The 16,326-nt window shown below is 43.4% G+C and overlaps 1 protein-coding gene and 1 long non-coding RNA gene across 5 annotated transcripts in view; both read left to right on the forward strand.

Moving 5' to 3' along the window:
• LOC133666019 (uncharacterized) overlaps positions 1-16,326 on the forward strand; it is a 42,076-nt gene that overhangs the window by 928 nt on the left and 24,822 nt on the right. The gene's annotated exons all lie outside the window — the stretch shown is intronic.
• On the forward strand, positions 10,143-11,814 carry LOC107999073 (reticulon-4 receptor). Its single transcript, XM_017058732.3, has 2 exons — positions 10,143-10,370; positions 10,800-11,814. Exons 1-2 carry the CDS (start codon positions 10,245-10,247, stop codon positions 11,505-11,507), a joined length of 834 nt encoding a protein of 277 aa, XP_016914221.1. The 5' UTR covers positions 10,143-10,244; the 3' UTR covers positions 11,508-11,814.

A 16,326-nucleotide genomic window follows, 5' to 3' on the forward strand; every position in this document is an offset into this window, starting at 1 on the left:
GCGGGAGGAGAGGCGGGAGAGAAGGAGAGAGAGAGAGAGAGAGAGGAAAGAAAAGCAAGGTGAAAGAGAAACGACGAAGAAAAGGGCGAAGGAGGAGAGAGACGGAGATCACTGGTCTGATTTCACGCTCGGGCTGTTTAGCGATGGACGTAGATACGAGATACCTTCTCGAGCGTGCAGCAACAGCGGGATACCAATCCCCTGGCTGGCGAGATCGTGACCTTCCATCCGGGGCGAGTTTTCTCAAAAAAGTGGTTCGAGATGGAACCGGCCAAAAAACGTCAAACACCGCGTATAAACTAAACGCGTCGTTGCTTTAAACGTATCACTACTACGAACGATGGCGCGAGTCGTTTTGGCGAAAAATTTGGCCACGCTGTGAAAATACACGGTTCTTGATCTTGCAATATCTTCAGCTCCCCCATTTTTTGCTCCCCTTTTACGTGAATCTCGTGATCGATTCGTTTGGAAAATTTCACGAAAAAATTAGAATACTAGATCACTAGGTCACTTGTCTCGTACGTACGTCAAAAAACTCGATCCCCTCCCAAAATATTAATAGTATTCACACGTTTCGATACATTTGTTATTAATCCTTTTGGATATTTGCTATAGGTGATATCGCAAAATTTCCCTAGCTAAATATATCCGAATATCGGAAGATCGGAAAGTATTAAATTTTAGCATAAATAGAACGACAACGGGCGAGAAAAACTTTTCGTTAAAAATTGAAAATACCGAAATATCGGGGTATCGATACCCTTTCGTTTTTTTCCCCCCTTTTTTTTCTTTTTTTTTTTAACAACGAATACACACGTACGGAAAGGAGATATATACCCTCGCGGGGTATATATTTCGAAGCGGGATGCTGTAGATAATCCGCACCGTCGGCAGAATCAGGGCAGAGAAATTACCGGCCGGCCGCGATTTCCCACGCAGCTCGCCTTCGCGAGGTAAGAGTGTGTTTTTAGAGTACACGAAGAGGAGGAGATTCCCGATCGAGATTAAACGAGCAATCGTATCGATGCCACCACCATCGTGCAAAGTATTTGTAGTCTCGTAGCATCAGCGATACGAATTACGGTTCGATGGTACCATCCCTCCCTCCCCTCCTGTCATTTGTATCTTATGGAATATATCGGGAAACATCGCGCGGATAAGTCGAATTCCGAACGCGATTTTCGATTTTCGAATTTCGATCGCTTCAGAATTTGTTGCGGTTTCCTAATCGGGGACGTTTCTTTGGGGACGAGTCGATGAAATTTTTTGGAATCCGTTACAAAATTGGGTAAATTATGACCGGTTCTAGAAAGCATAAATTGATGGTACGTTTAGAGGTATTCGATCGGTGGTTGTTTGGTATTTCCGTGAAATAAAAAATTTGTCAGCTTCCTGTAACGGTGTATCATTTATAAAATTTTTTTCGAATAAAATGTCAATCTTCAAATAATAGATTCCTGTCGATCAATCAATCGTTACTGTCACACAGTCGATTCATTTTCCTATAAACACACAACACTCAAATAGAAGTTAATATTCATTCGATATTTTACTTTTTCTTTTTTTTTTTATTTTCGTGTATATTCAATTTCTACGTCGAGTAATATTTACGTAAAATCATTTCTTCTTCTTCTTTTTCTTCTCCTTTTTCAACGTACAGATCAATTCTACGTTGAAGAATTTTTATTTTCCAGAATTTTAATCGTACTTTCAACGATACAAAAGTTCGATTTATAATCCCTTTTCGAAATTGAATTAAGCAATCCGTTCGATCGGACGATTTCTTTGAAAAAGAAAATGGTCATACGACCGTTTGATCCGATCGATGATCGAGTAAAGCGGAAGAGGAAACGTACGACTCTTTATTTAGCGTGTTATCGCGGCAAGAATCGAAACTCTGTCCATTAAAAAAAATGACTCATCGTATTATAAATAACCGATCGCATCTCGAGAAGATGTTAATTAAAATTCGTTCTTCAGTCGCAATCATGACCCGGGTAATCTTTCGAATTATAAGAATAAATCCGATAAAAAAAAAGAAAAAAGAAAAGCAAAAAGATATATAAATAAATCACGCACAAGATCTCGTCAATAGAAATTCGCGAAGGTAAATCTGGTTTTCGCACACATTTTCAAGCATGAATTAAAGATATAATTACTCTGCTTAAGAGCAGAGTAGACAAACTGAACGTTAATATATTTCAGATTTGGATATTATGACGGTAACTCTTGCGGTAAATTAAATTAATTTCTGCCAGGGCGAGAGATTGTTAGGCGGATAGGTAACGCTGTCACTTGTGAGTTATTATCACGCGAGTTATTATCACACGCGTCTATGCATTCACCGTGAAAGACGTCGTTCCGTAACTACATCTGTGACTGGCATCGCCCGTGGAAACCCGTGGAAACGGCTTGGGCGCAGTTAGGCTGATTGCACGTTGTCGTTACATTTGGCAAAACGGAAAGGTTAACTACGCCCCACCAAATGTTTGCGCTTTCTTCCAGTAACCAAGCCAATCCCTATCCTATTTTCGATCTTTACAAACTTTCGTCTTCTCTCTCTTTCTGGATAAAAAAAGATTTGATTTCGAATTAATTTACCCTTCCCCTTTGTCCCCTTTCATCGTCGCGCATACCTGAATACATATTCCCCGACATTATGTCACCCGACACCTTAAGAAGAAGAAGGTACTTACAAAGAAACATTCAAACAATACACCATTCCTCCACGTTGTCTTCGAATAATCAAAGGCTCGCGTTAAATACGAGCAGCCACGTCTTATCCCTCAGGTTATCTTCTACCTACTCTGCTTTCCAAGAAGCCAAGTGCTTTCGCATTCTCGCCTTACCTCGCCTCACCTCGCGTGTGTCGTTGCCAACGTGTCGAGCACGGGATGCATAAGTGGAACAATGACGTCTCGTCGGCCTGTAACTGTTTTCAATGCAAAACGCTCTATCGGTCGCTATCGTAACACGTACTCGTATAAAAATTCCGTTTAAGAATAGAGGAGGCCTCGGTTTCACGGAAACGTTTCGTTCCGTTGATCGATTTCCGAGAGCCAGGCCGAGCACGGGAATTTCCGCCCCCTTCGTTTCGAAAGAGATTGGGCCAAGTTCGAATTTCGCGGACGCCACTTAATTACGACCGCCACTTTTTTATTCATCGCGACACGGAATGCAAAAAGGAGAAAAAAAGAAAAGAAGAATAGATCCTCGTGTGCGCGCGCGCGACGTGTCGCGATGAATGGAACACGAAGGTACGAAGGCCGTTTCGCGGAAGGGTAAGGATTTAATTACTAAGAATGGAGTGAGCCGCGACGCAGAAAAATGTCTTGCGCCCGGGCGTAATTTAATTAAGATAATTGAAGCGGCCACCGAGCAAATAATTACGCGCGAGGGAACTTTTTCTCTCGGGCCTTCCCTCTTCTTTCCTGCTTGAAAATTAAGCCTCCAATTGGTTAATTGCTGGATCTCGCGCCGAGGAGAAGAAATTTCGATCGAGATTGGAAATTTGATTTTTTATCTTCCCTCCTTTATTCCTCTCTGCAACACCAGCTTTACTGATCGAACAATCGCACGATCATTACGAACGATATTACGTCTCTCGATCTTCTTACGATTCTCTTTCGCGCAACCAACTTTCCCTACCTTTCCTCCCCGCAACTACCCTATTTACAGAGGAGGTAACGTTCAGCAAACAATAAACAGACAAGAGAGAGAGAGAGAGACTTACGGGCTAAAACCGTTCAGTATATCGGTCACACAGTGACAACTTTTACCATGCAAAAGTAGAAGTGGAAGGGAGAGGAGGAGGAGGAGAGGGATATAGGGAGCGCGGTTCAGTTCTCGATCTCCTCGAACTGTCCCGCCGGACACTACAATCGACTATTATTCGCCGTCAGGCCGAATGGTGTATCTCCTCGGCGAATCTTCCCCCTTTGGGGGACGAGAGGTTTCTAAACGTGAACGTGGCTCGTTGTCAGGGGGTGTGGAGAGGGTGCTGAAGAGTTAAGAAGCACGTAAGTGCATAAGGAGTAGTGGTGTTTTAATGCGGCTGTTTGTAATCTGTGCACACCGTTGGGAGGATTGGAACGGCCAGCCTCCCCTTCTCCCCACGCACTATGCACTCTCTAGCGCACCTCACCACAACCGACCACCGGTTGTGTATAACCGTATACGGATCGACGATTATCGCGATGCGGCCGCGGCGTCTTCCCCGAGTTAAGAAATAAATCAGGCCAACAGTTTGGCATTAATTGAGCTGCATTGTATAACAGCCGCGCCGGTGAAATACGCCGCGCCATCGATTTACGATAGATAAAACGTATTTTATGGGGATGGTTCCGAGGGAGTTACTCGGCTTGTTTATCCGCTCCCGCGATTCCTCGAGGATTGCGGTGTGGGGAGGAGGGAGGGAAGGGAGAGAAGAAGCGTCGGTGATGATGGTTACATCATTGAACGTATCGTATCGTTTTTCTCCGATGATGACGTCGTTTATATCGTTGGCTCGAGTGATGCTGGATATCGAACGCTGGTATTGAGGGAATAATTCGTTTCGTGGGAAGGGATGGGGAGAGGGGGAGGGAGGATGTTTTAAAACGGTGGAGGAGATTATCGGTCTCGCGATAGGAGTAGACGATTTTAGAAGTAGGGATGAATAGGATTTTTTTTTCTATTGCTTTTTGAAATTGCGATTAATTTTCCTTTTCTCGCGCAGTTTGAGGTTGTGCGCGCTTAATTAACGCAGCGCTTCATATTGTAATGATGTGAGCGAGTCGGTGAGAAGGGATGGACACCCTTTGACACGTTATACGCCGAGTCACTTCAGTTTCTTGTCGACGTTTGTTTTCTTAGAATTATGGAGGGATCTCGTGGCAAGAAGCTCGTGGCTCGTTGCTCGAGCACCGTGGTAGAAATTCACAGTGAGAAATTGAAATTCGTCGGGTAATTGCGTAATTGGAAAGTTGTTTGTTTAATTTTTCCATTATTTGTTTACTTTTTTTTAATTTTATCATTAAACAAAGTTTATCTTTCAGTCATTTCCTCTCGGAGGAAATGTTTCCACTTTTATCGAATTGGTTGAAAAGACGCGACTTTATCTCCCAGCTATTTAAAACTGGCGCTGATAATTTGCAAACCATCTCGGTACCTCGTAAAGATGCGGCTTACGACGTTAGTCCCACCCAGTAGTTACGCCATTCTTATCCCTGTTTTATCTTCCCCGCAACGAGTATTCTCCACGCTAAAGATCTATCTTTATCCTGGACCTTGTCCCACCAAGTTTTTTCCCCGAAGATATCACAATGACGAAGCAAAAAAGAAAAAAGAAAAAACTTTCCCCCGATATTCTTTCTCCGATCTTCTTCAAAAATATAAATTTTGCGTACACGATGTTTTATCATATTTTAACAATTATATCCACACAGGTAAATTCATATTTATTTACTTTAATATTTAATTCTAATTATCGCCTGTTTGCGATGAATATTGCACTGTAATCCTTGCGTTAACAATTTAAAAACTAAATTTAAAAACTATCTATTTTTATCATTAACGATTCAACGAAATTTTACTCTCCAACATCGAAAATGGAATATTTCAGTGAATATAGACGATTTATTATTACATTTATCGTACGTGTCGATCGCGCGAAATACCTGTTGAGGAAGGAAAAATTAGGACGAGAAAGATACCCACCCCATTTCGACCCAATTTTAAAAGTGGTGGCACGCACGTCACAAATGCACGGAACTCGTTCGCAACACTCCGTTCTTCCCACATTGTATTCTGTCGGGCTTAAAAGCAGATTCGCACTTTGCCGCGCCGCGGAACGGTTTATTGCGTCCATATATCCTTAGCTAACTGTTCATTCATGAGTTGAGTTGCGTATTGAAATATAGCATCCCCCTTCGTCACGCGCGCGCGCGCGTGTGTATGTGTGTTTCAATCGTGACTGGCTCGAGATCAATTTTTCGAACGAATCTCCATCGTCCCCTATGGTGTATACCCGTAAAAAAATGTCGAAACGCTATTCCATAATTTCGAGATCAAATTAATTTCCAGACACATTCGTTTCATTTATATCTGTTCATCGTATCTTAAAATTTAAATATTACTCGCTTCGGACGTAATAAAAATGCGATTATTATCGCGCGACGATCGAGTCTCTCGTGGCGCAATCGCTAATTTGGGCCGATTTAATTCAGAATATATATATAAAATTGTCGAAAGGAAGAAAGAGGTATTTAATCTTTTTCTCTGGTTTCTATTTTTTTCTAAAAATACTCTCTCTTCGCTTCGAAACGAAACAAATCGAAAAGGATAAAAGAGAGGGAATTAAAAATTACAGGGGCAAATATTTACGAAACGAAACGCGTCGATGCGTGACATGATGCTCGCTTCGATCGTTATCCCTTCGTTTTTTTTATCCCGCCATAACGCAATTATCCGGGAACAATTTTTCTTTTTCTTCGCCTTCCGTGCGAGCATCAGAGATACGAAGAAACGAAAATCGCTATCAGTCAAAACGTTCATCCCGGCTCGCATGTCGCGTTAATATTATTTCATCGTGGCACGCGATGAAGTTATAAGGGAACTGAACGGATCGTATCGAATTTTGATACGATCGTAAATTTAAATACAAGTGTTTATTTGGTCTTGGGTACAGATAATATTCGGATAAAAAGGGAAAAAGAGCCCGGCTTTTTTCGCTACGGTTCTTAATGGATTCTTTAATGCCGTCAGATTTTAAAAACAAGAAAAATAAAGAAACGCGAGTTCTCTCTTTCGAATCACGAAACCGACTGATGTACTTATTTTATCCACGCGACACGTTTCGCAATCAAATTCGTAATTTGATTTACAACCCTTATCATTTTATGCATCGCTACATACTGGCCACCTATTATTATTATTTCTCCCCAGTTATCGGCCTCTACGATATCACAGTCACAGGATAGCTGCGCTGTTTAATCCTTTTTCTCGAAAAGAAATTTTTGCGAAATCGACGAAACAAATTTACGCGTAAATTTATGCACGTACGTCTCATTTGATTATATAAAAAAATTGAACATTCTTTTATTAAAGATTGACGAGAAATTACTACGATGATAAAAGAAGAAGAAAAAATACTACTAATTTATAATTTTTAGAAGAGAAGACACCAGGTATCGAGACGACGTTGCTTTAGAGGAATAATATTTATGAATCACACAGGAAAATCTAGAGAGATCGACTTACAAACACGTTACGCAATTTTTTTACTTCTCTCTCTCTCTCTCTCTCTCCGGAATATCACATCGCCGCGTCGTGATTTCCTAACACGATCCACAGTTGCTGTTTCTTCGGTTATCTGCAGGGAATTCCCTGGGATAACCGACAACTGATGTTTGACAAACAAGCTACTCCAATAATAGACCGTGGATAAACGTTCTTTATCGGTGATATACAATGTTGGAATATTCAACGCACTGATCATCCAATATTTGACTCGGCTATTCAAATTGGAATTTAGGATACGTTCGATCGACGAAGCGTGTGCTCGCGGATTCGTTGTTGCTTGGCCGTTGTCGAATTCGTTACTCGATACTCGAAACTTTGGATAATCTAACAATCCTTCCGTTCCCAGATTGTTCAAAGTTTAAGTTAAATCAATATAATCATATAATCATGTTCGCACGTCGACCAAAACAAAGCACCACATTTTTACAATTTTCAATTCTTTAACTCGAACTATTCGTCGTGTCGTGAGAAAAGTTGCAAGTCCAAAATCGAGCGCAAAGGTTTCCATTAGATTTCGAATCGAATTAAAAAAAAGGGGAAAAACAAATCGATCTCGTTTCTTAAAATGGGATCCCAAAACCCAACTCCTCTCCCCGCCGCTTATTCGCAACCCTTTCTTTCCCTCCCCTCGATCCTCGTATCCCGTCCCCTCGTGCCTCATGGTGGACAACTGTTGCTGGTACCGCATCCATTATTACAGCATTACGATTTGCCGCAGCACCACGTGCACCGCGCTTATGCATATATGCAGACCTCTCGTGCGCTCTTCCGCGCGTGTACACCGTGTTCCGAATGTATGTACACATGTTAAAAACTTAAATACACACAACCGAAGAAAGAATTTCCTTGTGGCTACGCGTGTATCAAGTAGCGTGTAGCAAGTAAAAGAGTGAGAGGGAGTTATATTGTCTCTTCGTAAACTTCTTTATCGATGATAAGGAGCGGTGAGAATAAATCGGAGAGAAATTCTTTGAAATGAGTCGACGCGTTATTTCCTGGTTGTCGTGAATTTTTCCTCTTCGTTTTTCTTTTTCCCCTCCTTTTTCCCCTTTTTTTTAGGAGGGGACGTTTACAGAGGTTTCGAAGCGAAAGATGGGATTTTCTATCATCTGCGACAGAAATGAAATAGAAATTTTGAGCGCGTATATTTTTATATACACGCAACTCGTTGCTCGCGGATGGTTAATTTATAGTTGTATGTACGTAGTTCGTATTCCGAGACACACCTGCTGTCTGCGATTTCATTTATTTAGAATACACGTGTACAGGTGAAGAGGTTCTTTCGCTAAATAAACGAGTAAATAAATAAATTTTACATGCTCTCCTCGGTGGATTATCTCAGCTATTCCTCCCGGTACAAATGCCGTGGAGGAATTATAAAAACCTCTTGAAGATGCATCGCGGTATTTAAAAAAGAAAAAAAAAATAAATGGAAGAATTTCGTTGCTGTTGAAATAATAAAATTTCGTGAGTCTCGGGCATATAAAACGTTCTATTTAATATTATTCGATATTATACAATCTTTCTATCAAACAAATTCAAATTCGTTTCGATATCTCTGTAATTTTTGCTTCCCGTAACGTATAATATTAATAAATTTCAACAAGATAGAAATTTCCACCATTATCTCCCCGGTTTTACGATCCTTAATTCACGTACGCGCACCTGTCCTATAATTTGCAACAAACTTTTCCTATAATAACCGTTCAATCCTGGGCCGCCTAAGCCAGAAATCTTCGATTCATCGTCGATAACTCGACGCACCGTTGACGCACCTTTACGCCTTACGCGTTTCGGCATCCTATCGCGATGCACATGCCACGATACGCACGGCTTCGTCGCTTCCCCTCTTATCGTCGTCTTCCATCGCCCCTCTCTCTCTCTCTTTTCCTCCCAATAAGAATGCGCGCCGACACTTTTGTCAGCCGGCGCAATGACAAACGCGGTCGTCAGGTGGCCTTTATATATACATATTGACCGATTACAGCACCGCGGATCGGCGAGTAACGCGCTTTATTATTACGCGCCCCGTACCACGCTCCCTCGAGCTGGCTTAATGTCTGTAAAACACGTACAAGGCGGTATCACGAACCGGGAATTCGTATTCGATATTTCATAGCCCGATGGGAATTCGAACGATGCCCGACACGAGATTATCCGCTCCCGAATTTTTCCCCCAATTATAAGTTTCCCGAGCGCGCCCTGTTCCATCGCCACCACCGTGCTTTCTCCCCACTCCCCCAGTTCAACGACACATGGAGAAGTTCTTCTCGAGTTTATTTTCTTTGCTTTTTGTCATCTTGTTCCGACAAGTGAGGAAATAATAATTAATAAGTTGAGTTAAATTAAAGAGTACGAAGGACAACGTGGAATAGAGCAATTAATTCGACGACTCCCCAAAAATTTCAAAAATAATCTCCATTCCAGTTAAGAAGGCGCGAAAAGGAAGCGATCTCTCGCGATCGATATTGCGGCCGGCGCGTGAATCGAACCGGTTCCGTCCCAGAACAAGAACATTAACACAGGTGACACCGGGAATCCGAAGAGGAATCCTAATTATTCGATCGGTTACGTTCCTCTCCCCCTTTGAATCGTTGAAAGAGACGTGGCTCGCGTGAGTCTCCCCAATATAATCGACGCGGCCGTGTCCTCCTCCTCGATAAGTCGATCGTTTGTCTCGAGAGAGAGAAAGAGAGAGCAAAGGAACGAAGAAGGCTCTGTTTTCCTCGTTTTATCGTTTTATTAGTTTACGCGACAGTGTGTGTGTGTCTTCGAAATGTTGCGTATTTCCCCAGCTTTTATATTTCCCGGCCGGCGACCGTGACATTAACGTCTGCGCTCGGATTGAATATCATTAAATCGAATCGAGGCCACGATACACGGTGCCTCTCTCGATTCGAATCGGTATAAAAGGCGAATCCCCGAGGCGTGCCGGGGATAGTCGTCGGTGAAATTTCGCGAACATGAGAGGCTCGCTGGGAGGGACGATAATATTGGCTACGTGTTTCGCAGCCTGCGTGGCAGTCTGCCGCCCCGGATTCAACGGAAGGAATGATTGGTACCGGTGCGAGGGGTTGAACGGGATAAGCGTAAGAGAGAGAACTTGCTCGACTTTCCTATTCTTCTTCTTGCATTCTTGCCCGATAATTCGGAAAAATTGGAAAAAAATAAAATTTGGTTCGCTTTCCACGATTCTTGTTCCATTTCGTAAGGATGATCAAGTTAATTTTCTCGAATCTCTTTGAAAAATTTCATTCTTTTCGGTCTGAATCGGATTGTTGAATCGAAATTTTCGTTTAATCCAAATTGTGTAATTTAATCTTGTACCACGCATGTTAATATCACGGCTCTATTAAACGCGATAATATTTGCCCTGCGAATAATTACTCCCCTCAATCGTGCGATACGATTTAAATAATTGGAGCGATATATCGCGAGCATTCAATTTTCCAGAATATCGAGCAAAGCCCCCTTTTCTTTCAAACAAGTATTAAAATAAAGAAAAATATGTCAAACAGGAATCGGTATTGCCATTCGGCGCGGTCGGATTGAATATCGTCGAATCGAATCTGAGCAGGATTCAGAGCGGCTCGTTCGCCAAACTTTCCGAATCGTTGGAACAGTTGAACATAACCGGATGCGGGGTGGAAACGATCGAGCCGGGCGCTTTCAGTGGTCTCGGGAAATTAAAAGTATTGGGCTTGGTTGATAACAAGATTCGAAGCATCGACGCCTCTTGGATCAGGGACGTGTCGAGGAGTCTGAAGGCGTTGATCGCGTGGCGTAATCGGATCACCGAAATAGATCCCCAAATTTACGATCTGTTGACCGAGTTGGAAGTTTGGGACATCGCCCACAACGAGCTCGCCCATTGTCTACAACCGGAATCGTTGAAGAAGCTGAAGAAACTTGGAACGATCTTGATCGCGGGCAACCCGTGGGCGTACAGATGTCGTTTTTCCATGACTTGGTATCTGGGAAGAAATCACGTACGTTTCATCAGGGATTGGGGCATAACCGATCTTCTGATCGAGGAGTGCCTGGCTCACGAGCCAGCTGCGCAGCAAGATGACGCGATTTTGAACAAATGCGTGGACAGAAAGATCGGCTCCTCCGACTCGCTGCCTCAAAGCGTGGCCGGGTTGAACGAGCAAGTTCGAGAATTGACCCGGAAGCTTCACAGCTTAGAGGCTGATGTGGCCGCGTTGAAGAAGTCGAGGATCTAATTCCATTCGTTCAACTCTTCCTTCTATATATCACCTTAATCACGGATAATCGAAATGTCGAGACGTGGATATTATTCGAAATACAAATGATGATTATTTTTACCGAGGAAGTTTCTCCGTTCGAATAAAGATATTATTCAGAAGGGACGTAATACTTTGCACAATGTACACCATATCATCGCGTGTCAATCAGCGAGAAAGAAAGAAGAGTCATCCCGTATCGATAACGATCAACGCCATGTATCCCCGTATATCGATCGTAGTCGAGCGCTGTTTCCATATTAATAAACATAAGCCGGTTGAAAATTATCGCCTTCCCATTAATAACATCGAGCCATCGCCACCAATACACCTACGTGTTTCTTCCCACCGATCGTCGAATACACTTCTCCACCTTAAAATAAAACAAAAAAAAAACAAGCAGTTGATTCCCAGAAGCCGGGAGAGCACGAAACGGCCGCATCGTGCGTATCGAGCGTAGGGAAGCGTTAATATCTAAACACCTAAATCACAATGGCACGTCATATAGATGCGAGCCGCGTTAAATCACGATGCGTCTACCAGCTGATCCACGGATCTCTCGCCCGATTCTCTCCGCCTGTGGGACAAGAACATTCCGGCTCCCCCGGTTTAGTAGCCGCCATTTATCACTTGGCGGCGGCGATGGCGGCGCATTTGAAAAAATGCGTATCGTACACACGCGGACGGATCACGCTCGCGCACGCTTCGTGAGATCTTTGACGCGGTTTCCGCGGTCATTAATAATGGCGCGCCTGTACCGCGTAAAAATACGGTACCCTTGGGGAGGGGGGCGGCAGGATATATCGGCGAAACCGGCAGCGGCCTCCGTTCATGTGCGCGTGTGTTTGCGCGCAACCGTTGAGAACGGCGCTTAAAACCGTTTACCCGCGGCGCCGATGAGTAACCGCTTCTGTAACGAGACCCCTCTCTCTCTCTTTCGGGTCTCAAGTTCTTTGTTAATCGAACCGCGCTCTTCGATCGATCGATCACCGGGATTGGCACGGCTGGACGCGGGTGTTTATCGCGCCTGCGCGGAATTCGAGCGTACGGGAACACGCGAAACACGGTTTTGGGGGGAAGAAGAGGTTTCGAAGGAAAGGGAATTATTGTTTAATCGGGGAAAACAATGGAGGGAACGTTACTCGAAAGAGAGCACGGGAGGAATAATTGTTCGGGAAGGTTCGATTGGGTCGTTGTTACTTCCATTACGTATTTAATCGGACGTTGGTCGTAGGCGAAGGATCGAGTGGAAGCACGGTAGGCGCACGGTAGGCAAAGACCTTAGGAAAGGATATTGTTCCACCTCCTGGCTCACGGAGAGAAACTGCTCGCGGACGCGTGATTTATAGAGAGAATCTCGTGCGCCTCGTGCTTGCACCGGCATCGTCCAGATCCTCCTCTCTTCTTACGTTGTCTTCGTCGTCTTTCGACTCTCTGCCTCTCCGCGAGCCGCCGCGCTGCACCAACCAACAATCTCTCTCGTATGCAGAGTGCTCCAGTTCCCACGCAACGCGGGGCTATGCACTCTCTAAGCGTGTTCCTCGTGCTCCAAGTCGTGTATACGTTTATACACGCGCGTACGTGTGTGTGGAGCTGGTTTTATGCGCTCCTGTTACGCACCCGTCCTTTGCCGTATTCGCGCTGGCATTAGCGTCTTCGAACGCCTTTTGCGGACCAGGAAACGCGGCTCGTTATTGTGTCGCTTCGAGAGACACGCTCCTTAACTCCTTTCCACGAGACGTGTCCCAAACGGATCTCTTTCCACTCGCTTTTTTCCTTCCATCGTCGATTTGGGAATCGCTGTTAATTACGCGCGATGAATATCTCGATTCTTTGCTTCCAGTTTTTTCTCGATATGTATATATATATATATATATATGCGTGTACGGTTGCTCGGTCGGTAAGTAATGGATAATTAAACGAAGGGAAATCTGGAGCGTTGTTATTAAAAAGTCAATTATATCCTAATTAGTATTAAATTAACACCTCGTATGAATAATCTCCTCCTTTATATCTCTCGATCAATTATTCTAATTAACTTTGTAACGAGAGATAAATAGATTTTTCGAATTAGAGAGGTATCTCGTTCCGTACGGAACGGCTAATAATAGCTAGATCGAGGAATCGATCTTCTCTTTCCACTTCTCTATTTCTCCATCTCCTGTTTCTTTCTTTCTTTTTTCTTCCACTCCCCTCCCTTTTCGTTTTCGGCGATTTCGTTGTTTTCGTGGCGGCAACGACGTCTTCGATCGTTATTTATCTTATATACATTGTGCACGCTTTGTGGTAAATCATGTTTAATAAGCCATAAGTTACGCTTTTGCCCCGCTGTATTTATGATATGTTGATCCTTATCCGAATGATGTACATTAACGATCGAAGCGAGAAATCTGTATACACTCGGATCCGGTGTATACACCGGTATCTATCCCAGAGAGTAGTCTAGACGAGTAACGCGCTGTAGGCAGTTAACCGCTTATCCGACAGAAACGTATCGAATGCAAATATCTTATGCGAAATGTGCGATGTTCGACTGCATTTAAACGTGATTCCAACTCGTCCGATTCTTTTCATCTCGCCACTTTATAATATTGGATTTTAATCCGCGTGTATCAGGCAAACTCGAGAGCCTATTTTAGATATAGGGGGAGGGGAGGGGATAAGGAAAGATCACGAGAACGAGGGCGAAGTAACGAAAGTTTGAAAGGAGCAGGGGACATAAACTTAAGCGTGCTTAATTAAATCTAGATTTTGCTAATTGTCAAGGCTTGGCAAAATTACTTCTTCCATTACTAGAGATTCGTTTCGGGAGATAGGTAGGATCAGAGTTTGATGAAGAGAATTAAGAATTTTCGTTACGAGGGACGAAAAAATTATTTATTGCTATTCGAATATGCATAAAATTGTCTAATATCTTCATAACGAAAGGAATATATCTCAAATATTTTCGTTCGATGTATCCAATTTAAATGTATACGCTTTCGAAATTATAAAAAATAAAACGGGAAAATGTTTGATATGTGATTTGGGGGATATTTTCCAACTTTTTCCCAAAATTGTTATTTATGTAGATGTTCCAATTTTTTGTACCTTTTTCTTTTTTTTTTCCTTCATATAGTTTAAACGAAACTAAGTATTTTTATTATCGCCAATTTCTTACGCGTTTCAAGAGCCGTTCGCACTTGAATAGTTATTTTACCCGATGTTTTTATATCGAATATCGATGCCAAATGTCAAGTTCACGTATAAATATACTATTTATAACGTGGGAACAATTGTATAATGATATTCCGTGTATCGACACAATGTCACGTTCTTTTAAACGTAATAACCAAGAGAGAGAGAGAGAGAGAGAGAGAAAGAGAAAATTCGCAAAGAAGATGTACAAGAAACTTGAAACAATCACGATAAAATCGGATACAAAATCCAACACTCCGTTCTCCAAGTTCCATCGACGTCTCGCGAAAATTCGAGACTCTAAAAGAGGCAGATATCGCGAGTATCGGCACGAGAATCGTGGCGCGTCCTTTTCCTCGGGCGGCCATTCGGATCCCTTTATTCCCGGCCATTCAGCCCTTTCAGTCGTCGGTTCACAATGCAACGGACGAAAATGTCAAATCAACCTACGTTTCGAAAGAGAGAGAGAGAGAGAGAGAGAGAGAAAGAGAAATCAAGAGAGAACAGAGAAAAATGGGCAGCCGTCATCGATACATCCGTCCGCTTACCTGGCCCACCCGCGACTGTATCCATCGTGTACATCCCCCTTTTGTTCGATGTAGTATTAAAAAAAAAAAGAAAAAGGAAGAAGAAGAAAAAAAGGAAAAACGTAAAAAAAAAAAAAAAATAATAAAAAAAAAGAAAAAAGAGAGAGAGAGAAAAGTATGGCTAAGATGAAAAGGCACGAAGTGAGCCTCGCGGCCGGCTGGAGGCCCGCCAAATAATATACTGGCACCCTGTCCACCCCCGCTTTTCGCCATCCGGTCTTTCCTGACAAGGCAACAGTCGCGTTACTATCAGCTATCCTCCCAGACCGTGCCCCGCCCCGCCTCTGCTCCTGGGTACTTTTATATTTATTACGAAGGCACGGGCGGAGATTACGGATGGGGACGGGTTGGGCGCGAGGGGGATGGCGCGGCGCGGGCGGAGGGACGTATGTAGAGAGGAGGCAGAGGAGAACATTTTGGGATGATCCAACCCATATTTCGCCTTTTGTCATCGGGGTATAGGACACATAGGCTGTCGCTCCCTCATATGGCGGAATACCGGAAATAGTTGAAAGCTGCAGGCTCGAATCTCATGGATACATTCAGCCGTCGATGTCTCGCGGCTTTTCTTCTCTTCCTCCTCTCCCTTTTCCCACCGCTTGCCTCGGCTGGCGGCCGCGTCCCTCGTTATTTTCGCTCCGGGCCGTGCACTCCGTCCTTCTCGCTCTTAATTGACCGCGATGCTCGCGGGGATTGTTCGGCTCGATTCCTCGAGCCGAAATCGAGGCAAGGTAAGGAGGACGGACCGGTGGATGGATGAATAAATCTTTGCGCGATTATTGGAACACGTACACGGTGGAGGATTGAACGTTGAACTGTAGGGAAATTGTAGGGAACGGATGAAAAAGACTCGACTCGATTTTCCGCGAGATATTAATAGGAGATTGCTTTCCGTCGAGGCTAAAGAAAGAAATCTCTTCTGAATCGTCAGGCGAAGATTATTATTTTCGAGAATAGTTTCGAGAACTAGTTCAAAGTTGCAGCCGAGAGAAACTCGCTGCGAGATTTCCTCTTTTTTCTCGCCTCTTTTTTCC

The sequence above is a fragment of the Apis cerana genome, linkage group LG4 (assembly GCF_029169275.1).
Source record: "Apis cerana isolate GH-2021 linkage group LG4, AcerK_1.0, whole genome shotgun sequence".
Classification (NCBI taxonomy): domain Eukaryota; kingdom Metazoa; phylum Arthropoda; class Insecta; order Hymenoptera; family Apidae; genus Apis; species Apis cerana.

Bases quoted from the DNA above. Each gene is read 5' to 3' on its own strand.
- LOC107999073 (XM_017058732.3), top strand. From the start codon at position 10,245: ATGAGAGGCTCGCTGGGAGGGACGATAATATTGGCTACGTGTTTCGCA. The intron at 10,371-10,799 runs GTAAGAGAGAGA...TATGTCAAACAG, and splicing joins AGGGGTTGAACGGGATAAGC to GAATCGGTATTGCCATTCGG.